Source organism: Aspergillus japonicus (genome assembly GCF_003184785.1).
Source record: "Aspergillus japonicus CBS 114.51 unplaced genomic scaffold BO86scaffold_4, whole genome shotgun sequence".
NCBI classification, from domain to species: Eukaryota; Fungi; Ascomycota; class Eurotiomycetes; order Eurotiales; family Aspergillaceae; genus Aspergillus; species Aspergillus japonicus.
In genome coordinates this window covers 448,932-469,277 of record NW_020291641.1, presented here as the reverse complement: position 1 = coordinate 469,277, position 20,346 = coordinate 448,932, and the positions used below count along the sequence as shown (strand labels likewise).

The 20,346-nt window shown below is 54.2% G+C and overlaps 9 protein-coding genes across 9 annotated transcripts; 4 read left to right on the top strand and 5 right to left on the bottom strand.

Moving 5' to 3' along the window:
- Window positions 1–201: 201 nt before the first annotated feature.
- BO86DRAFT_434618 (PEX11 domain protein) lies at window positions 202–1,742 on the bottom strand (the record flags this gene model as incomplete). The annotated part of the gene is made up of 4 exons (XM_025675909.1): window positions 1,125–1,742; window positions 841–1,052; window positions 406–625; window positions 202–221 (listed from the first exon to the last, which is right to left on the bottom strand). Exons 1-4 carry the CDS (start codon window positions 1,279–1,281, stop codon window positions 202–204), a joined length of 609 nt encoding a protein of 202 aa, XP_025531950.1. The 5' UTR covers window positions 1,282–1,742.
- BO86DRAFT_385630 (F-actin-capping protein subunit alpha) lies at window positions 1,519–2,989 on the bottom strand. The gene is made up of 7 exons (XM_025671150.1): window positions 2,820–2,989; window positions 2,721–2,739; window positions 2,524–2,639; window positions 2,377–2,466; window positions 2,262–2,314; window positions 2,061–2,198; window positions 1,519–2,003 (listed from the first exon to the last, which is right to left on the bottom strand). Exons 1-7 carry the CDS (start codon window positions 2,874–2,876, stop codon window positions 1,652–1,654), a joined length of 825 nt encoding a protein of 274 aa, XP_025531949.1. The 5' UTR covers window positions 2,877–2,989; the 3' UTR covers window positions 1,519–1,651.
- A 543-nt stretch (window positions 2,990–3,532) lies between these two features.
- BO86DRAFT_138771 (Zn(II)2Cys6 transcription factor) lies at window positions 3,533–5,504 on the top strand. Its single transcript, XM_025666172.1, has one exon. It carries the CDS (start codon window positions 3,673–3,675, stop codon window positions 5,428–5,430), a length of 1,758 nt encoding a protein of 585 aa, XP_025531948.1. The 5' UTR covers window positions 3,533–3,672; the 3' UTR covers window positions 5,431–5,504.
- A 277-nt stretch (window positions 5,505–5,781) lies between these two features.
- Window positions 5,782–8,397, top strand: BO86DRAFT_406471 (uncharacterized protein). Its single transcript, XM_025674186.1, has 2 exons — window positions 5,782–7,283; window positions 7,338–8,397. The coding sequence occupies exons 1-2, from the start codon at window positions 6,120–6,122 to the stop codon at window positions 8,154–8,156; spliced, it is 1,983 nt and encodes a 660-aa protein (XP_025531947.1). The 5' UTR covers window positions 5,782–6,119; the 3' UTR covers window positions 8,157–8,397.
- A 31-nt stretch (window positions 8,398–8,428) lies between these two features.
- On the bottom strand, window positions 8,429–11,736 carry optE (small oligopeptide transporter, OPT family; the record flags this gene model as incomplete). Its single annotated transcript, XM_025669531.1, has 12 exons — window positions 8,429–8,957; window positions 9,063–9,113; window positions 9,194–9,378; window positions 9,461–9,577; window positions 9,634–9,715; window positions 9,769–9,822; window positions 9,868–10,089; window positions 10,144–10,658; window positions 10,710–10,908; window positions 10,966–11,112; window positions 11,178–11,411; window positions 11,464–11,736. The coding sequence occupies 12 exons, from the start codon at window positions 11,734–11,736 to the stop codon at window positions 8,721–8,723; spliced, it is 2,316 nt and encodes a 771-aa protein (XP_025531946.1). The 3' UTR covers window positions 8,429–8,720.
- An 855-nt stretch (window positions 11,737–12,591) lies between these two features.
- BO86DRAFT_385626 (NAD(P)/FAD-dependent oxidoreductase) lies at window positions 12,592–14,266 on the top strand. Its single transcript, XM_025671149.1, has 2 exons — window positions 12,592–13,902; window positions 13,961–14,266. Exons 1-2 carry the CDS (start codon window positions 12,813–12,815, stop codon window positions 14,179–14,181), a joined length of 1,311 nt encoding a protein of 436 aa, XP_025531945.1. The 5' UTR covers window positions 12,592–12,812; the 3' UTR covers window positions 14,182–14,266.
- On the bottom strand, window positions 14,172–15,599 carry BO86DRAFT_138743 (phosphatase PAP2 family protein). The gene is made up of 4 exons (XM_025666171.1): window positions 15,369–15,599; window positions 15,212–15,305; window positions 14,812–15,151; window positions 14,172–14,752 (listed from the first exon to the last, which is right to left on the bottom strand). The coding sequence occupies exons 1-4, from the start codon at window positions 15,513–15,515 to the stop codon at window positions 14,377–14,379; spliced, it is 957 nt and encodes a 318-aa protein (XP_025531944.1). The 5' UTR covers window positions 15,516–15,599; the 3' UTR covers window positions 14,172–14,376.
- Window positions 15,600–15,802: 203 nt separating this feature from the next.
- On the top strand, window positions 15,803–16,644 carry med7 (mediator complex subunit MED7; the record flags this gene model as incomplete). The annotated part of the gene is made up of 2 exons (XM_025673326.1): window positions 15,803–16,066; window positions 16,120–16,644. The coding sequence occupies 2 exons, from the start codon at window positions 15,803–15,805 to the stop codon at window positions 16,642–16,644; spliced, it is 789 nt and encodes a 262-aa protein (XP_025531943.1).
- A 1,050-nt stretch (window positions 16,645–17,694) lies between these two features.
- Window positions 17,695–20,097, bottom strand: BO86DRAFT_302907 (putative C6 transcription factor; the record flags this gene model as incomplete). The annotated part of the gene is made up of 6 exons (XM_025667553.1): window positions 17,695–17,953; window positions 18,067–18,824; window positions 18,967–19,619; window positions 19,685–19,764; window positions 19,837–19,949; window positions 19,999–20,097. 6 exons carry the CDS (start codon window positions 20,095–20,097, stop codon window positions 17,695–17,697), a joined length of 1,962 nt encoding a protein of 653 aa, XP_025531942.1.
- Window positions 20,098–20,346: the final 249 nt, after the last annotated feature.

Genomic DNA, 20,346 nt, shown 5'->3' with positions numbered 1-20,346 from the left:
CCCTCTAGAGAGAATGATCATAGCTACAAGCCATGACATTCATACCGGCAAACACAGCAATCTATTCCAACTCGCCCCTCTAAATGCAGCAGCATATACATCGACCAAAATGCTATATACAGTACAACAACCTCCAATCCCCTGCCGCCTTCACAATCCAAACCCTCACACCACGCATCCGCATACCCACACCCAGTCATCTCACCCTCCACCACTCCAGCCTAGATTACCAAGCATCAACGGTGCTCTAAACACTCCTCCAAATCTCCCGCAACGACACAACCGTACTAACCACCATCCCCACCCCAACCCCCAACGGCCCAACCCCCATCCACCCAAGATAAGTCCCCGGAATCAGCAAATCGCACCCATCAACAACCACCCTCTTGAGCAGCGCGGACGTACTTGCAGCAGCGCCCGCCCTCCCCTTCTCCTTCCCAGCCCCAGCACCAGCAGCACCCCGCCTCCCCTTCCTCACCCCCTTCACCCCAGACCCAGCACCCCCAACGCACCACTCCCAAACCGCCCCAAACAGCGACAGCGCCAGCGCATAGTACCAGAACTTGAAAGCCTCGACAGTCACCGTCTTCGCCCACGGGACGGGGTAGATTTCCGCGACGTGGAGCTTTTGCGTCATGTTAGTGAATCCAGACTCACCCTCAAGGGATTGACGAGGAAAACGGATAGGGCGTAGAACAAGAAATCGGGCGCCAAGCAACCCGCGGAGACAATAAGGAAAACCACCCCGACATAAACCCCGGCCCAAAACCAAGAGACTCCAATCAGGGTAAAGAAGGGCCGAAGCAAAGAAACACATCACCGGGGTGGAAGGCGACTCACCAACGTCAAATCCTCGAGGAGGAAATACACCCCGAAGCAACTCCACTTCGCGACCTCGAGCAACCACAGGAACCCCGTGGGCGAGGTAGTGGCAGTAGTAGTAGTAGTAGTAGGGTGGTTCTTCTTGCGGGGATTAGGGGCGTCTTGTCCGAGGAGCGCGGAAACGCGGTTGAAGCAGTCCAGGAAATTCCAGAAGCGGATACAGCGGCGGACTGTGGTCGTGATTCAGTACTGGGTGGCAGGTTTGTAGGGTGATAAGGCAGACAAGGGGGGGAGGAACGAACTCAATGCTAATTGGGATTTAGCGGCTGATACTCGTTTGGTCGTGATGCTGTCCAGAGAGCCGATTTCCAGTGCCACGAGGCATATTGCTTGGATTAGGCGGAGGGTCTTTTCGTAGCCTGTGTTGAGGCGATAGAAGCGCGAGAGGCGGTCGAGCATTGGGGTGAGTGTTGGTGGTGCAGGGGTGGAATTAAGATCAAGATGATTATCCTAATAGATAATGGGAGGGATGGACGAAAGGGAGTGAGTGGGTGGCAAACTTATGTACAGAGATTCATTGGAGAAGTGATGAAAGAAAATGGGCAATCGGCACTGTTCACCCACCCAGATCAGATACGCGTTAGCGGATCAAGCTACCTGATACGGCGTCTGCAAGGCTAATTAATTACTGGCGATATCGGGATCGCGCATCCCGCTTATCTACATTCCCTCTGCATATCTACTGGCCTAGTTGGTGAAGAACTAACAACACTAGTTACCCGCTACACACAAGAACGCTGGTTTAAAAAGGTCACGCTGAACCTACCGTCTACCGTCCCTTTCCGCCAGAGATGTCCTGTCCCAGGCGGTATCCCCCAACCTTCTCCCACTCGACCTTCTGCCGTGTAATGGGCAACTGTCTGCGCAGTCCCTTGAACGATCCTTCGGCCATCTGTACGAAAGCTCGGTTCAAGTCTTCTTGGTAGTCCCGCTCTGCTCCGGCAATGCGCGAGACGATGGCCCCCGCATCCAAAGACGTCACGGACAGGCTGATCGGCTTGGTCGTGTTGAGCGCCACGTTTCCGTCCTCATAGTAGTGCACATCCACCTGGATCTTACCCGAGATCGTGGTCGACTCCGACGAGACGGGAACAGTGTAGATCGAGCGGAAGCGACCGTTCCTGGTATTTCCGGTTAGAAAGCGGGTGTTGGTGGTCGGACCGATGGATAGATCTCACCAGAAGTTATTAGGGGAGTAGCGGTTGGCGACAAGGACAATAGCGACGGCGCTGTCCTCCTCAATAGGGTAGACACCGTACGAGCAATTCCGGTAGTGTTCGAGGGCGTGAGCGCCAAGTGACTTGAGAAGAGATTTGCTGTGTCGCGACGGGTTAGCGCTGCACTCCAAATCACACGCCCAAAATGCAGCTCGAACTCACATCAAGTCGGCGTTCTGCGACTCGAGAACATATGATTGCGCAGCGGAGGCTTCCTACAAAGATACCACAAGTTCAGCCGTCAAGCCACCCCACCACGCACAATGCAGTGACCAACCTGAGTGACATGGTCCACCTCGAAAGACGTCTGGCTCTCCACATCAAAGTACCGGTTCCCTTCCAACTTGTTGTATTCGGAGATCAAGACCTGTGAGCACGCTGTCAGATCGTACTCCATTCAGGGGTATCACCGACGCAGCCGCACCTCCTGACTGGCGCCTGGAAGCTTCACGGTCGCCAACTGTGTCTCATTGTAGCGCTCGAAGGCCGGGGCCAGAGAGGGGATGATATCGGGGCCGTCGGAGGTCAGGGACTTGACATCTGTTCTTGTTCAGTTCTGGGCTGGTTGCCGTGGGGGACGTGACGGGAGTAGGGACGGGATGCAGCAAGGACTGGGCGTACCTGCGACGACATCTGCAAGCTATTTCAAGTCAAGGTTAGCTTGGGCAAGTTCACCATAACAAGTGGATTGAACTCTCGTGGATTGGGGGGTTGACCTACCTCTCCGGGCGGGGCACCCTCGATGAAAGAGGATGCGATGTCAACTGTGGAGGCCATGGGGGCTAGGCAATTATTATACAAGGTGAGAAGCTAACTTGCAGGGAGGTAGTGGATTGAGAGGTGAACAAGAAACAATATGCTCGCCAGCGTGCAGGTGGGATGAATGCAACTGCCTGATGATTAGATCATGGACAGCTCTCCGATGTCAACACGGAGGTCTAGCGCGATAACCGCCGAGGGGTCGCACGTGGCCACTGAGAGCCAGCGTTGCGGCTGTCGATACCAATCAACAAGGTGATGTGTTCAATAAACGTAAGCAATAATCTCTGTCGTCCCAACTCATGCCAGATCATTATGGCCTTCCTATATGTGTCTTTTCCTAAGTCGTTAATAAACAATCATCGAGGCCTCACTAAACTTGGCTTCATTGAACTATACTTTGTGCCTGTTATATCAGGCAGCAAGCAACACGGGCTAAGGTAACTCCCATCTCCGCTCTTATCGACCCGGCGATGACTCGGACTAGCATTTCGATAAGCCTCGTCTTGTCTTCCCCTCACCTCGCTGATTAAAGGTCAAATTACACCAAGAAAAGGCGCTTATCCGGTGATTTAGCCAGGCCAATCATTCGGTACTACCCGCAGATTCGATTGGCCCGTTGCAGCACAGCTGTTAACCCCTCCAAAACTTTTCCTGAAGACGTCTGCTGTCCCAGGTATTGCCACAGCAAGCGGCATCAAAGTTGCTTGTCCTACTGCCTGGCGAAGATTTGCTCAGGTCAATCAGCCGGTCTTTGGCTTCTGGAGACTCTCAGAATCTAACGATCCGGCCATGTAAAGGGATCACCGGTCGGATGCCGCGCAAGAAGGCTGCAGACCGCGTGGGTCCGGTCAAGACCCGAAGTCGTGGCGGCTGTAAAGAATGCCGCGCGAGTCGAGTTCGCTGCGACACGAAGAAGCCAACATGCACTCGGTGCTTGGAGAAAGGCTTGGTCTGTACGACTCAACTAGTGCTCAAATGGGAATCCGAATTCGTGAGCCGTGGCCTCGCCTTTGGCCGAGCCGGCGTCTGGAGTAAGGCCCGGGCTACCGGTGGGCCTTCCCCAAAGCCGTCGCCCGGGGCATCGCCCTCTATCTTCATTGATGATCAGGAATGGTGTCCTGTCCCGCTTATAGAATCGTGGGGCTTTGTCAATAGCGGGGTCGCAACATTTGATCAGCCATACGAAGTCGACGTAGCGTGCGACGAGCTGAACGCCCTGATCGTTCGCGACAAGGGCTATCACCACTTTCCACGCTATGTCAGTGAGACCAGTCTCGATTCGCCGCTCTCAATGAACGTGCTGAATGCTTCGTCCATTCATCCGGAGCCTGTCGGACTGTCTCCCTCGTTGTCATTGTTTCCGCCCATGTCTGCATCCGAGGATCGATTCCTCTTTGACTACTATCTTCAACAGGTGTGTCCTCGGACCACCGCAAGCTCTAAGCTCTCGTCGCCCTTTGCGTCGATCATTCTGCCCTTCTGCTTGTCCGCGTCTCCGCTCATGTTTACCGCGATACAAGCTCTTGGGGCCTGCCACTGGGCGCGCTTTGATTCTACGTACAGTGTCATTGGGCTTCGGCTCAAAGCACAAGCATTGCGGGGCCTGCGTCACCGGCTTGCAACGGAAGGCCCGCTAATATGCTCCGAAGACCCTGAGGTGCTAGCCATTATGATGATGTTGTGTCTCTATGAGATTGTCGACAACTGCGATCAACGCTGGACCATTCATCTCAAGGGGGCCAAGGATCTGATTCGTCTTCGCAGACAGCGACAGAACTCTTCCCTTGCGACATCCCGCGATGCCCTGGACCCTGTGTCTGCCTTTGCGGAGCTATTTTTTGCATTCCAGGATGTCATGGGCCGCACTGCATGCGGGGAAGAAGTGAGCTTTGGGACGGATTATTGGCACGAAAACGAACGGAACATCGATCTATGGATGGGATGTAGTCCTGAGTTGGTCTCTATTCTGTCTTCGATCACTGAAATGAGCCGGACCAGACGGAGTTTGACCTCCCATGCAGCCCGGGCATCCTTCTCGCAAAGGGCAGCGTCCTTGGTGCGCAAGCTCGAGAACCTTGTGCAAGAAGTCAGCGATGACGACGACAGCAACCTCGAATCAGCTGCTGAGCTGAAGCGTCTTGCAGCCGTTTTATACCTGCATTGCGCCTTGTATGGGGCGTCTCCATCCACGCCATTAGTAGTGGGCTACGTTCGGAAGATCTTACGGCTTGTGTCGGACCTACTCGACTCGGGCTCGCTGGTGAGCATGACCTGGCCTGTGTTCGTGGCCGCAGTTGAATTGGATCCAGGCCAGGATGAGGTTTGGAGAGACAACCGTGGTGAGACCGTGGTCCACGGACGGCCCTTGGTCTTGCGGGCGTTAGCCGCGATGGCGGAGTCCAGCGTTTCCAATGTTGCCCGGACTCGAGCGGTTATTGTCAAGGTTTGGCAGGCACGAGACAGCGATATGGTCAAAGGCTCGCCTGTAGATGCCTCGGAGGATAATCAAGGTTGCAACGACTGGGAGTGGTACGTTGCACCGATAAGCAACGCGATGAGCTTGGCATGAGGCATGATGGAAGTTGTCTTCTTGGAGGACTTACTTTGTAGGATAGTGGTGCCTTTTCTTTTTCTTTCTCTTTCTTTTTTTGTTGGGTAGGTGTTTTGAGGATGGATAGCTGAAGCTTCAAAGCATATACCTTGTTAGAGTTAGTAGTTAATGTGATGTGATGTGATCGGACCATTGAGATGGATGTTCAGGGTCCGGCCGGGGCTGAGGCTTTCTTTCCAGTGAAAGCCGGAAGGAGGCGGGGCAGACTGGGTGTGATTCGCCGGATTGGGCCAAGTTGAACGTCAGCGCGCCGATCCGAAACCAGAACGCGCCCAGCATTTCAATTAACTCAACTCAACCCATTCAACTGTCCGAGGTTCCAGTCCCGATCGCCTTGTCTCGCCGCCTGCCGCCAGTGAATCTTCCTTATCCTTATCCTTATCCCCCTGGTACTCGGTACTTCTTTTTTGCATATATGAATCTATGATACTCCTCACACGCTTGTCTCTCCTCATCGAACCGACCGAAGCCCCTTTCACACCCTTTCAGCGGAGCGGCATTACGTCGATCTGCCCGAGTACGAAACGGACCTGACGGTGCTTCTCGAAGAATACCCGCCACCAGATCGATTGTCACCATGATTCCTCTCGTCGAATAATCACAGCTGCAGCATTGACACGTGTTTGGAAACTGATCTCATCGCTACTATGTCATCATCGCAAGCCCCTTCGAGCTTGTCGCACAGCCTGGCCATACCTTTTGCGAGTCGGCTGAGCGAACAACTGTCTCAGCGGACCGAAAACACTAAATCAGGCATCGACACCGACCATGCGGTCGACAGGAGCAGGTCGCTAGGACCCCCTCTACGCCCATCGCCGGCCTCACGCTCTCTCTCCGACGCTGCAAAGCCGGTTTCCGCAACCCCCCACCATCCCATCGATTCCCGACCTCCTAGTAAGGATGATTCTTCGCTTTCAGCCACCCCGGAAACCCCTCATCGACCGTTCATGCACAATTTCCCCTTGAACCTTCCCTCCAAAACACCCGGCTCCAGCTCCTTGTCCGCGTCCAACCGTGCCCCGCTTTCGCCAAAGCTCGATTCCTCCCAAATCTATAGCTCGCCGGGCTCGGTGCTGCCCCGCCGCTCACGAGGCCTCGACTTCTCCCGTGCCTGTACCAACCTTCACCATTCCACGCTTGCTGAAGCATCGCCAGACTCTTCGCCTACGGTCGGTGGGCGCGGAGTAAATATTCCACAACGTCGCGGGTCGTTGGGATCGGCATCCGCTCATCCGTTCTCAACTTCGAACCCCGGCGACCGAACCGCGATCTCGAGCTCCGTCTCAAGCATCAACATGATGGAATCGGACACCAGCAGTAGCGAGGAGGATGACGAGCCCATGATCGGCGATCGCGACGACTTCATGATCACCAACACACCGCAAGCGAAGAAGTTTGGAGGCGGAGTGAGCCCTTTCGCGGTGGGCAATGTGTCTAGTCCCGGAAGTGAATGGATGGGTGGCTATTCGCAGGCGGCGGCTAGCCTTATGAGCTTTCAGCGTGCTCGTTTCCGGAAAGGACGCAGTCGGCAGAGTTCCAGCAGTGGCAGCTCCAAGCAGAGTCCTGGACCATTGTCCCCTCCAGTGATGAAAAGTATCGAGAATCCAAACGGCGGTTATTTCGCAGCCCGAGGCAGTGTCTCGTCGCGACGCGGAAGTCTGAGCTTGGGGACGCGGGACTTACGCTTGTCAGATGTCAGTGATGAAGGGGAGCACCGCGGCGTGCGGGGGCAGAGTCCCAATGCATCGAACTCCGAGGGCGGGCCTCTGGGGGTTATACGTCGTGCTGTTACTCGCCGAGGCAGTCTACTGGTAGGTGATTCGGCACTTGATGGGGAGAGACCAGCTACTAACGGGGTATTCCAGCCAAAAACTAAGACTTTCGCCCGCATCAGAGCAGCGTTGATGGAAGAAGGCGCTCCGATCGACAGCGAAGCCAAGCGTGAAGCGGAAGTGATTCGGCAAGTTCGAGAGAGTGAACCCGAGGTACCGCCCAAATCACCATCGGGAGCTCTTCCATCTCTCGAATCCTTCATGCCATCCACCACCCCACACCTTCCCGAAGACCGGCCTGAAACTGCCGGGGCCACCGCAGCCACCCCCGACGAGCCCAAATTCAGTGACCAAGCCCACCGGAACTCGGGCGGGATCAACTTCTGGAACTCGTTCGACGAACGATACCGCACTCCGCCGCCGCCGCCCCGCCAGCACGGGGCCTCCTCGGTCTCCGAAGACGACCTCACCATGGACTTCACCCCGTCCACGACGACCACCCAGAATCACAACCACCACGAGTTCGCCAAACCACACGAACGACCCGGGTCGCGCAGCGAAGTCTCCTCGTCGCACCCCACGCAGTCCGGCTTCCTCGGGGAGCAGATCAAGCGCAAACGCCGGCGCGACGACGACTTCGACCCCAACCTGTTCAAACGTCGCGCCGTGTCGCCCAGCATGAGCGCCCAGAGCAGCCCGATCATGCCGAACTCGCCCGCCGTGAAGGACACCAGCCCGAATATCTGGGGGGCGCCCCGCTCGAACCTGGGGTCGTTGTTCGCCGACCGGCCCAGCGTCAGCGAGCACGGGCCCCGCCCCACGACCAGCGGCCACTCGGGGAATCCCAAGCGCGTGGGCTTGCAGGGGATGAACGAGACGAATGACGGACTCATGAATATGAGTATCGAGTAGCTGCTTTTGGGGCGGGAAGAATGAGTTGCATTATGCTGGAGAATTGGGAATATATGCTGTTGCATGGTATTTATCTCACTTAGCGGGTCTTTGCTTTGTTTTCAGTTTTTTGTCGGAGTGTTTGGGAAAGGCGTTGACGGATCATCTCTGGGTTGTTGCGCATGCGGCGCGTCACTTTCAGTCACTAGTATACATACGCCGCAAATATGTACCCGGCCGAACTAATCTCACCACATTAATCCACCCTCACAATTCCACTAATGAAATTTCTCCTAGTTCGTGCGCAAGTCATAATCCCACTGTTCTAAATTTGTGCATAGTAGAAGAACGGACCAAGGTCGCAGGAAGGGCGATTGCCGCGGATTATAAGCGCCATCGTCTCTCGCATGAGAGGACTAGGTAGGCTAGCTCGTACGTAGTGCACGACACGAGCAACTTTCCGACACACCTTTTTCGCTCCCTTTCTAGAAGGATCCATCCCTTTCCCACATCATACCCCGTTGAATCCTTCAAACCCCAAACCAACCCCGGGCAGATCCAAAAAACCAAAAAAAAAAAAAGATCTCACCCCCAAACCCGCGGCCCAAACGTCGTCTCATTCCCGCGCAGCTCCAACCACGGCGTCCCCTTGCCGTCGACCGTCCCGCCGCTGACGGTGTTGCCCCACCAGCTGAACGTGAACCCGGGCAGGGTCAGGGCGAAGAAGATGACGATGGCAGCGACGGCGACGCCTGAGTCCAGCGCCGCCGAGAGCACGTAGTTGTATTTGGCCCACCAGTGGGGGCGCCGGTTCTTGATCAGCTGTCACCCGTGGGCTTTGTTAGTGGTGTTGCGTTGCGGTGCGTTGCGTTTCGGCTTTATCTGGGGATGAAGAGGTGATGGAAAGGTGATGGATGGCTTACGTACCTTGTTGAAGATGAAACTCACCACGAAGGCGGTGGAGTAGTTGATTCCGGTCTACCCTCCAATGATTAGTCTGGTGTTATTTCCGCGACGGGATGGTGATTCGGATAGGGGCAGAGGGGAGGGGGACATACAGCAGGAGGCAGATTGCCCGTCCCCGCGAAGAAGATCGGCCAGTGGATGGCTTTCAGGAGTTTCGAGTCGGGGTACTTCTTGCGGGCGAAGAAGGTCAGGATCGGGAGGAGCGCGCCCAGCCAGAAGAAATGCAGGAGGCCCGAGTACATGGCTCCGATGTTGTAGAGGCGCGCAGGACCGATGGCTTTTCATGGTGTCTTCATCAGTACTTGCGATTCTCCGGGGAGAAGGGGGGTTTTGATGGCTCGGGGTTTGAGCGAGCTTACCTCCCCAGAAGACGGCGCTGTTGTAGTTGACTCGGCCCTGCGGGCAGGTGAAGTTGTCGGGTTGGTCTTCGGAGCACACGTCTTTGACGTGGCCCAGCATCCAGAGGAGGACGCCGTCTGTACTTGGGTTAGTTGAGGGAGGAGGGGGTCGGTTGGGAGGGTGGATGCCGTACTCTGGGTTAGGGTGCCGAGGATGCAGGCGATCAGCTGCGCGACGAAGAGGGTCCGGCGCGGGATTTTCATGTATAAGCCTAGCTATATGGGGTTTTCGTTAGATGGGTTCCAGAAGAAAGGACGGGTGGACGTACCTTCATGTCCGCTGCGTAGTACATTGCTTGGCTCAAGCCGGTGTATGCGTAGAACTGATATTATTAGCATGATACCACAACCTTGGCTGAGCTGCTTACCTTGAAAATCAACAGCACAAGGGGCTTCCCCTGAAGAAGGTATCCGCAGATAATCTCGCCCAACCCCGTCAAGTTGTTACTGTTTAGATTGGCAATCGCATACACCGTCCCGACAGGGATCACGTAGATCACTGCCAGAGCTAGCGTAATGAATAGACCCCAGAAGGGGAGTCCCGTGTGCCACACGTACTGCGTCATGATGGAAAGACCCACGATGACAACCTGGACACGTTAGACGACCGACATGCATAAGTGATAGCATTGTACTGTACGTACAGTGAGCACCGCATACCACCACCAGGGCACATCGGGGTACCGGGACAAGAGTCTCGCGTGGATATCCTTCTTGCTTTGGCCTTTGAACGTGCTGATGATGTCTTTCGTATGGTGCAGCAGGACGTGCGTGATCAGGCAGCTCAAGACAGCAAAGCCCACGCCGTAGCTGAGCGAGAAGGTGACGGGCAGGAAGATGGGGCTGTACGCTTTGTACTTCGCCTCATCGAACGTGCCGGTCTCGTCCAGGATACGGCTCGAGTTGTAGAGGTTGCCGGTGTTGTCGTACGCGTCAGAGCTCGTCAGAGGCAGGTACGCGGTATACCAGGTGTTGGTGTAGTAGAGAATGGGCGCTACCACGGCGAAGAGGCAGAACCATCCCGCAAATACGTTGGCCTGGGCCCAGAATGGAATGGTCAGCGGCGATGTGTTGTATGCAATTTGGCTCCAGTCGAAGGTGGTGGGTAAATAGCCGAGACCAGTCGTCATTCCAAATAGGTTGTTCAATACTTTGTTGTCTAAACTAGTATGAGTAGGGTTTATCGTTCAGTGAGTGGTGGCATACGTACTAGGAGCCGCCCAGCAGACAAAGGCGAAAGTACTGAGTCCCGTGAAGATATAACCAGGAAACCAATACCAGCAGAAGCTTCCGATGCAAACATACAGAAAGAACCTGTATCGAGAGATCTTCCAGCCGTCGGCTATAGGATTAGCCCCACTGTGCAGTGTTTGGAAAAGTGCGACATTGGCAAGTGTTGAAGGCCAGATCTGATGATCATCATCAGCCAGTCTTGTCAGGTACCCGGATCACCCAGTAAAACATACCATCTGCGGCGGCTCAACGATATACCGATAGGTCAGACCAGCAAGACCCAGCCCAAACAGTTGCATAGTCAGGGAGAGTAGAATCTGGTAGCCGACTGGAGTCGACATGTTGAGGTACACTTTCTGTGCTTGGATGATCGCACTGGCCTGGTTTGAGTGCTAGCGTTAGCAACCACCGGAGTTTAGACGGCCTAGGAGTTTCAAATCCATACCCAAGATTGATTGAAACTGAGATTCGACATGATCGTGATCACCGCATGTTCTTTTATATTAAAATGATGGTCCGGGTTGATATCCAGCTCCCAGCGACCAATTCTGTACTTCATGATGGGTAGAGCCTTCGCGAAGGCACACCCCACCGGATAACTGATAAGCTGCGCCACGAGCGAGGTGATGGTCACACTAGGGTATCGCATGGAGAAGAACTGGTTCACACCAGTGCCGATCTTGGATGGCAGTTAGTATACAAGCTAGATCTCAGGGGGGGGCAGTCCATACCAGAGTGAAAACAACGCCGAGGAACCACATTCGAAATGTGTTGACGGGCAGTGTGGGGTCGTCAGTATTCGGCACATTTGCCCGTACCTCCAGGTATGGGGAGTTGTCGGAGTCGATGGTGTATTCAACGGTACTACTCTCGCCGATGGCGATCTCCAAGGCATCGGCACTATTCAAGGGCTTCTTCAAGATGCCATCGCCAGAGGGAACCGGATCCGCAGCATAGTTCTCGACATCTGCGCTATGCAGCGTCTCTGACTGAATCTGGGTCATGAGAGCACGTGTGCCAGGCGAAGCGCGATATACTGATCGCCTCAAAGAGCAAACGAGGACAGAAAATAGACGAAGATTGTTCAAAGATTGTTCTTTGGAGGAAATCAAATCCTCTGGCATGCCCACGCCGGCTTTTGTAGCCAACGGCTACAAACATGGCGCCTTGAGCGAGTGACCGGTAGAATTCCATGTCGAAGAAGTAGATAAGGCACTAAATGACGCACTAAACAATGCAGCCAGACGGTAGGGAAATCAGTAGATTAGAGGCTTGTCCTGATAGAAGAAGGCGGCTGAGGCCGATCTCAACGGGGTGGACTCTAATGCGGAGTCGAGAACGGGGTAAGCAAATTAAGAAGCGCCATCGGACTTGGAAGCAATCCTCAAGCCACGCGACAACATATGAAAAGTAGGTAAGGTCCAAGCGGACGAATGACAGCGAGCGGCACCGATAAACCCCGGGTATATCTGGCAGGATGCAATGGTCTTTACACATATCAAGGCCAGGGGCGACCAAGCTCGTATGATAGCGATGGTTGGTCTAGCCCGGGGTTATCACTTTGCCTCATGCACCTGACAATTGACACCATCGTTCCATGCAAGACCAAGTCTTTGATCTGGTCGCATCAATGCTCTGTCGTAGTCTCGTTGCGCCGAGGTCGGCGATTAGGAGCGGCCCCGCCCATCGGAGCTGCAGCCGGACAGAAGCCAGGGAAGCTTTCTTTTATCGTATCGCTGCACAGTCCAATGCGGGGAACCTTAGGTAAACTATGCTTGCTGAGTTGGAGACTTGGAGGCATGTCCGCTCTTATCGATAAGCATCGCGTGGACCTTCCTGGCTATCGTTCACCCAGAAAATGGCAACATCTCATGATCCAGCGACTTGGCGTCTTGTGTCCTTATAAGAGTCAGTCTGACAGTAGAACCAGCCTGGTCTTATCACATTCATTCTTACCTATGAATGCGATAAGTCGAGAGGCAGTTCTCTTCCTCGCCGCATAAACCTCTCCATAGTCGCCACATTCGCCCTCTTACCCCGTCACATACCGCATCCGAGGCCACCACACCGCACGTCCACGATGGTCACGAAAGACTCCTCCATCCTAATTGTTGGAGCAGGCACCTGGGGCTGTTCCACCGCCCTTCACCTCGCTCGCAGAGGGTACAAGAATGTCACAGTCCTAGACCCCTACCCCGTTCCGTCTGCCATCTCGGCTGGAAACGATGTCAACAAGGTCATTTCTTCCGGGCAATATAGCAACAGAAAGGATGAAATTGAAGTGAATGAGATGCTCGGGGAGCAGGCCTTCCAGGGCTGGCTGAACGACCCCCTCTTCAAGCCATACTACCACGACACGGGCCTGCTGATGTCGGCCTGCACGCCAGCTGGGCTGAGCCGCTTGGGTGTCAAGGTCAGACCCGAGGCAGACCCCAACCTCGTCGAAATGACTCAACCAGAGCAGTTCCAGAGTCTCGCACCCGAGGTGCTCAAGGGCGGTTTCCCCGGCTGGAAGGGATTTTTCCTCCGCTCCGGTGCTGGCTGGGCCCATGCTCGCAATGCTCTCGTGGCTGCTGCGAGAGAAGCACAGAGACTTGGTGTGAGATTCGTGACTGGGAGCCCGGCAGGCAAGGTGATCACGCTGATCTTTGAGAACAACGACGTCAAGGGCGCCGTCACGGCCGACGGCAAGATCTGGCGGGCTGATCAAACGATCCTTTGCGCGGGTGCCAACGCAGGGCAATTCCTGGACTTCAAAGATCAGCTGCGTCCGACCGCTTGGACGCTCGTTCACATCGCGCTGACGCCGGAGGAGCGGCCGCTCTACAAGAACATGCCTGTTATCTTCAACATCGAGAAAGGGTTCTTCTTCGAGCCGGATGAAGAAAAGGGAGAGATCAAAATCTGCGATGAGCATCCCGGCTACACCAACATGATTCAATCCCCCGAGGGCAAGTTGCAGAGCCTTCCCTTCGAGATGACGCAAGTGCCTCTCGAGTCCGAAAAGCGAGTACGGGCGCTTCTCGCGGAAACGGTACCTCAGCTTGCAAATCGCCCATTCAGCTTTGCGCGCATCTGCTGGTGTGCCGATACTGCGAACCGCGAGTTTATTATTGATCGCCATCCACAACACAAGTCCTTGATCCTGGGTTGCGGCGCTTCAGGCAGAGGTAGGTTTTGTGAATCGCGATTCCTTGGAAAGGGTGCAAGTGCTGACTATCACAATAGGTTATAAATATCTGCCTTCAATTGGAAGCTTGATCGTCGACGCTATGGAAGATAAGGTCCCGGCGAAGGTCCACGAGCTGATTCGGTGGAGCCCAGAGATTGCCTCCAACAGAGATTGGAATGACACGCTGGGCAGATTCGGCGGTCCCAACAAAGTCATGGATTTCCATGATGTGAAAGAATGGACGAATGTAAGATACAGGGATATACCCAAGTTATAATGTGGGCAAGCGGAGAAGAGACAATTCCAAAATGTATACTACCTGAAATAGGATTTATCCAAACATGCCAGATACAAATCAGTGGTTGACAGGATCAGAGTAGCAAAAAGCAAAATAAGTACCATGTACCGCCCCTACATAGCTCTAGGGTATCACAGAAGACGACGACGAAAAAAGCAAGTAGAAAGAGTAAGACTACCGGGCACGAGGCGACGTCGCCTCGGCAAGCGCATACGACTCCTCTCTAGCCTCCCATTGGCGCGAGGTCGATCCTATCTGTTGTTCTTCATCGTCCGCAACTTTGGAAAAGCCGTCAGAGCCTGATATCTCATCTCTCCCGTAGGGCTCGTCGCATGTGACTGAGCGCAGTGGTGGGAAATAGCGGCGGTACGAGAATTGGCCCACAAAGAATCCAAGGATTGAGCCGCATGTGACATCGTAGACGTCATGGCGGTAGTCGTCCAAGCGGGAAATTGCAATCATAAGCGCGCACAAGAGCGGTACGAATGCCACCAGACAACGGCATAGGTCGGTCCTGGGTCGGAAGATGCGCATCTGGCCGCACAGGAACCTATGATCCAAGACTGTTCAGCAGCCTTTCATGATATGATGAAGCGTTGAGAAGCTTACAGTGTCAGGTATCCCAAGCCAGCGAAAGAGAAACTGCTGTGTCCGCTGGGAAAGCTTCTCCATCCTTCTTGAAGAATGTGTTCGCTTGCCTGCGTGCACACAGTCCATGCGACCAACGACTCTGCCGGGGTTCCCTTCTTAGGAAGGCAGCGCGAAATCAGATCCGGTCGCGGTCGACCAACAGAGTTCTTAATTATATCGGTAATGAGTGATGTCAACATGACAGCGATCAGGAAGCCCAGCAGGGTGACTTGAACTTTGTGAGGGGAGGGTCGGAAGGTCGCAGCCCAAACGAGGAGGATCAGGAATGGAATGACTCCGGCGTAGACAATGGACCAGACTAGATGCCAGTAGTGAGCACGCGAGCATAGCTATCGCTTGGGAGTATGGCAGATCCTACCGACAGGGACTCTCTCGACGACGGCGAAAGGATACTGGATTGCCTTGTTGTCCAAGGAGAACATGCGGTGGAAGGGAGTCACAAATAGTTGTATCTACACATGCGCAATCAAGTTAGCCTTCAACAAGGTAGTTACCGGAGCGAAGCGTGTACCTACCAAAATCCAAAAACCGATAATACACGCCAGCGCGATAGTGTCCAGCACAGGGTACGATTGCTGATATAGACGAGACATCGAGCCGGTTAATTCGCTCTGGTGAGTAAGAGGGGATGCTGTACCAGCAGCAAAACCATTGCGAGGCATATTCAAAGCATGCAACTAGATAAAAAGAGGCCTTGCAAGGCCGGCAAAACGTCAGCGCCGGAGAGGGTGGGTGTTATGGAAATAAATCAAAGAGGAGGATCAGCGAAGCGGAGATGGAAAATGGCCGCGCTGGCCACCTGCTGAGCACGGACCAACTCCGCCCGGTCTCCGCACTCCGCCGCCTCAATCCAACTTGACTCTTCCGCTCCATCTGAGTCCCAGACGCAATCGTCGAAACAAGTGAACCTTTGACAATTGTCCCTGCGATTGGATACCTCACCGTTAGAATGGCTGAAGCAGGGCAACCACGGACTCTTACGACGGCCTTCGCTCCGCCCCCACCGTTATGGAAGCACTTCACCCCCGACAACATCAAGAGACTGGAACAAATCAAGAAAGAAGCTTCCAAAGGCGAGGATGGCAAGCCTCGGAAGAAGAAATGGACGCCAGCTGAACTCCGCGAACTGGATCTTCCTCCCGAGCTACGATTTCTCGTACCACCAGCAATCCCGACGTCCGGACATTACAGCGTTTTCGGGGAGCTTCAAAGTGTTAGTCCTTCTACCCCCCGCAGATAATGGGCCTGCTACTCATATCCATCTAGCTGTCAACAGCGCTACCATCGCTCCAAGAGCAAGGAATCACACAGCTCTACCCCTCCACCCCGCCTGCCGAGAGCGATCAACAAACACCATCCGAACCAACACGACCGTTGAACCACGCATACTATCTGCTCAAAATCAGCAAGTCCCTCCTATTGAACTTCCTAGAATTCGTCGGCATCCTCTCGGTCGCTCCGGAGCAGTTCGAGGCCAAGGTGGAAGACCTGCGCAACCTGTTCATCAACGCCCACCACCTCCTGAACCTCTACCGGCCGCACCAGGCTCGCGAGTCGCTGATCATGATGATGGAGGAACAACTGAACCGAACGAAGCAGGAGATCGAAGAAATGGACAAGCTCAAGACAGAAATTACTGGAGTTCTGGAGCGGCTCGAGGCGGACGGCCAAGCTGCGCAAGCGTCAGCGCAGGCCGACAAGGATGACAAACAAAGTCTGGCCACGGACGAGCAAGCCGTTGAGGACGCAAAAATGATCTGGGATCTCTTGGACGAGAAGATCAGTAGCTGAGCATTGTCTTCAAGATTGCTCTTCAGCATTCTACGTTCCGCAGCTTGGCGTTACTGTGCTACAAGAGCGCGAATTAACCCCAAACCAGCTCCAATGAGGGACAAACTGGCGAAATGATCATAATCCAAGACTAATGGTCAAAGCCCCCAGATTTCCACCGAGAACTTCAGGTTATGCCGGCCGGCGCGACCTGCTCCTCGCGCTGCGCGGAGCTACCCACATCAACCCCGGGCCGTCATTGTTCCTCGTGTAATCACGTGTCGCACTAATCCCGCGCCTTTAAATTCCTCCTCATTTTTTCTCCCGCCGTGATTCTTTATGATACCTCCTTTGTCAAGGCTTTATGATGGCCTACCTCAGCAATGCAATCGAATGAACAATTTCAACCCATCGACTCTTGTTGACAGCACTAATGGTAAGTTCTACCAGAACACCCTCCCGCATCCTCAATCCTACTATGATGATTTGCGTCTATTTATGTTTCAACCCCATCTGAGAGTACTTGGTACTTTTTGATTACAATTCACGCATCCTTCATTCGCATACTTCTGAAAACAAGCTTCCAAAAGCTTGTCTTTGTCTTGTTCAAGCCATCACTGTCATTCAAGTTTCTTGGATTGCATTGCTGACTCGTCCCAGTTTCCAGGATCCCTTGCTACAGCATAAGGCGATTATAGCTCCAATGAATATGAGATATTGCATATGAAATCTTGTCTCCTGTAGCTTGTAATAGGTCTCTTCTCGCTTCTTGTAGCAGCGTATATGTAATGCCCGCAAGTGTCATGCCCTAATCGAAGCATGAATGTTCACTGTTTCTCCGCACCTTGTATAGCCGAACCCATTTGAATCTCTAGTCTCCGTTCCTATACATCTACTCCATGTCTATACAAGCACCCTCTACACAATAGACCCAATAAAACAACACTCGTGAAGTAAAGCAGCAGTGCAACTCCCACCCGCGCAAACCAGCGCCTCACGCCGTGCCTCTCTAACAGAAATGTCTTAAAGAGATAAGAAGAAAAGCAAAGAAGAGAAAGGAAGATTCAGAGATTACGCAGCGGCCCGCTCATTCCAGGCCTTCTCGATCGCGCAGCTGGCGAGTCGATACAGCTCCGTGACGAAATCGGCGACCATCTTGATGTGCACGATCTCGTTGACGGAGGCGGGCTGGCGCAGGAAGATCCGCTCCATCATGCCCTTGGCCGTCTTGAGGAGGCCCAGGTCCTTGGTGGCCTGCGGGTCGGTGGGGTTCTGGAGGATGTTGCAGAAGATGGCGAGGAGGGCGGACATGGGGTAGAAGATGAGGGTCCTGTTGGGGGGTTAGGAATTGCTTTTAGCGCCGAATGCTGACTGGAGAAGTAAAAGAGACAGGGGCAAAGAGAGACCGGGCTTTTTTTGGGCAGGGGAAGGGACGAAACTAACCAGAATATGCCCGCGACCAGAACATGTTCCGACGCCTGGAGATACAGCAAGGTGGAGCGGCTCGCTTCCACCGAGAGGGCCAGGCTGGAGTTCACGCCGTCCATGATGCCGAACTGGTCCTTCGTCCAGGACTGGCAGCGGCTGCTGGCCTGGTGGATGATGGTCATGCACAGGTGGTAGTTCAGCCGCAGCATCACCTTGTGCATGTTGGCGTCCGGGTCCGGGGTCTCCTGGGAGAAGGAGAGCGTGGGGCGCCACTGCTGCGGGATCGAGAGCCGCCAGCGCTCGAGCTCGTCGTCCAGCTCGCGGATCTCCTTCAGGAGCTCCGCGTCCGTCTTCTTGAGCGCCCGGAACGAGTACAGCGCGCTGTACGCCCGCGACTTGATGATGCTGAGCCGGATGTCCACCGGGTAGAGCGGATCCTCGTCCGTCTTGCGGATGGGCTGCATGCAATCGACGCCATGCGCATGCAGGACGTCCATGTAGTTTGGGGGCAAGGTCAGGTCGCAGTTGTCGTCGCTGAAGGTCTGCGGCTGCCCCGTCCGCAGCGAGACGTCCTTCTCGAACGTGTAGCAGAGCCAGAAGATGCGCCGGATGTGCTGCTGGGTGCGCACGCTGGTCTCGTCCGGTAGTGACGCCAGGTATTCGGGCGAATAGCAGAAGGCCGTATGACCGCCAAGTATGAAGATCATGCGAGCGGCTAGCCCGCCGTAGTAGTTTGCGGATTGTAGGTTACCGGTCACAAGCTCGTACACTGCCTACGTATAGATTAGCAAACTACATGCACGCCTTGTCTCCTTAATAAGCAGCAAATAACAGCGAGAGACACATTGGCAGCATCGCTTGCTTGGGTAGGTGATGGGAGAAGCAGAATGCACAATCCTGAAGGCGTGGACTTACCAGCATAGTAATCACTTGCAGTCCTTCCAGAGAACTGGTTTCTTGCAGGATTTGAGGCACAAAATACTGCGCCTTGACAATATAAGCCTCGTTATCTATGGGAGCCAACCCTCTTTGTAGTTCATACTCAGGGGGCGGTATGAGACTTGCAAAAGCCACGAATGCAAAGATAGAAGCTCGAACGCTTGCCCTCTCATGTGAGATTAGGCCATGTGGCTGCTCGTATGCTGCATTAATGGTTTCCCTGTACAGGACCGGATCTAAGACTGGGAAGATCAGCCGCATCAGCGACGAGGAGAACATGTTGAAGTAGCTCTCGACAATGTGCCGTTCTGGGAGCTCGAATGCGTTCTCTGTGGTGGAGGCCATCATCAGAGCATCGTAATTGAACGCTCTCTGTCGTTCCCACGGGGTCTTAACAGAACTGACTAGCCTGCTGAATGAGACATTCTGGCCCGTCTTTGCTTGAACCCATTGCCTTCCCTCCGGTAGCAGCAAGGGAATACCGGTGAACAGGTTGAACACACCGAGCTCGCGCCCTGCAAAGTGCAAGGCCACCGATGACGAGCCCGAGTTCTGCTTGTAAGGCGTAGGTGACGCCTCAGAGGATATGTCGGGAGCACTGCTTGGTGCACGAATCTGAAAATTGTCGTCTCTTACGGCAAAGGCTGCTTAAGATCAGTCCACGAAGACAAGCGCTTTGTTCAATCAAACGAACCCGGCTCGTTTATCAACTTGCTGCCCAAGAGCTTCTCTATCCGCTCGATTCGCTCGGCTAGATCCGATGATTCTCCTGGACTAGCATTCCTACGATCAATTAGATCCCCACGGCTCAAATGGGTTTCTTGTGGATTCGGTGGCCATGCATACCCCCTTACAGGTTTGGCGATCTTCCGCTTCCTCACGGTCACCCTTTCAAACTTGCACGGAATGTCATGATGGCTACACCAGTTACATTGCGGCTGTGCGCCGTCACATTTGATCTACAGGATGTCAGAGACCAGAAAGTACAGTCCAGGTGGCGAGGCAGACCTTTCTTTTGAAGCACGAGTCGCAGGCCCTCGCGATACGTTTCCTAGGCCTCCGGGTCTCTTCGTCAGACTTCTCTGCCGAAGTCGGCGAAGGATACATTTAGCAAGTTGTTATGGATGCTTAAAGCAGCCTATAGATGTTGTAGCAATCTATAGGGGGTTGATATGCTAGAAGAAAAGGTTGCACAACCACAGAAGATCGGATGAGGAAACAGGGACTTCCGACGGTTGCCGCTGACAAATCTCCTCGTGGCGAGTTTTCGCTGCCTTGTGTGCTTTTGTAAGCGGACTGCGACTTGGGAGCTCGGCCATCTATTTCCGACTGCACGCGATTGCATACAAAAATCCT

Bases quoted from the DNA above. Each gene is read 5' to 3' on its own strand.
- BO86DRAFT_385630 (XM_025671150.1), bottom strand. From the start codon at position 2,876: ATGGCCTCCACAGTTGACATCGCATCCTCTTTCATCGAGGGTGCCCCG. The intron at 2,467-2,523 runs GTGCGGCTGCGT...GCGTGCTCACAG, and splicing joins TTCCAGGCGCCAGTCAGGAG to GTCTTGATCTCCGAATACAA. The intron at 2,004-2,060 runs GTGAGATCTATC...CGGAAATACCAG, and splicing joins TACTCCCCTAATAACTTCTG to GAACGGTCGCTTCCGCTCGA.
- BO86DRAFT_138771 (XM_025666172.1), top strand. From the start codon at position 3,673: ATGCCGCGCAAGAAGGCTGCAGACCGCGTGGGTCCGGTCAAGACCCGA.
- BO86DRAFT_406471 (XM_025674186.1), top strand. From the start codon at position 6,120: ATGTCATCATCGCAAGCCCCTTCGAGCTTGTCGCACAGCCTGGCCATA. The intron at 7,284-7,337 runs GTAGGTGATTCG...GGGGTATTCCAG, and splicing joins CTCGCCGAGGCAGTCTACTG to CCAAAAACTAAGACTTTCGC.
- BO86DRAFT_385626 (XM_025671149.1), top strand. From the start codon at position 12,813: ATGGTCACGAAAGACTCCTCCATCCTAATTGTTGGAGCAGGCACCTGG. The intron at 13,903-13,960 runs GTAGGTTTTGTG...CTATCACAATAG, and splicing joins TTGCGGCGCTTCAGGCAGAG to GTTATAAATATCTGCCTTCA.
- BO86DRAFT_138743 (XM_025666171.1), bottom strand. From the start codon at position 15,515: ATGCCTCGCAATGGTTTTGCTGCTGGTACAGCATCCCCTCTTACTCAC. The intron at 15,306-15,368 runs GTAGGTACACGC...GCGCATGTGTAG, and splicing joins TTATCGGTTTTTGGATTTTG to ATACAACTATTTGTGACTCC. The intron at 14,753-14,811 runs GTAAGCTTCTCA...CTTGGATCATAG, and splicing joins GGCTTGGGATACCTGACACT to GTTCCTGTGCGGCCAGATGC.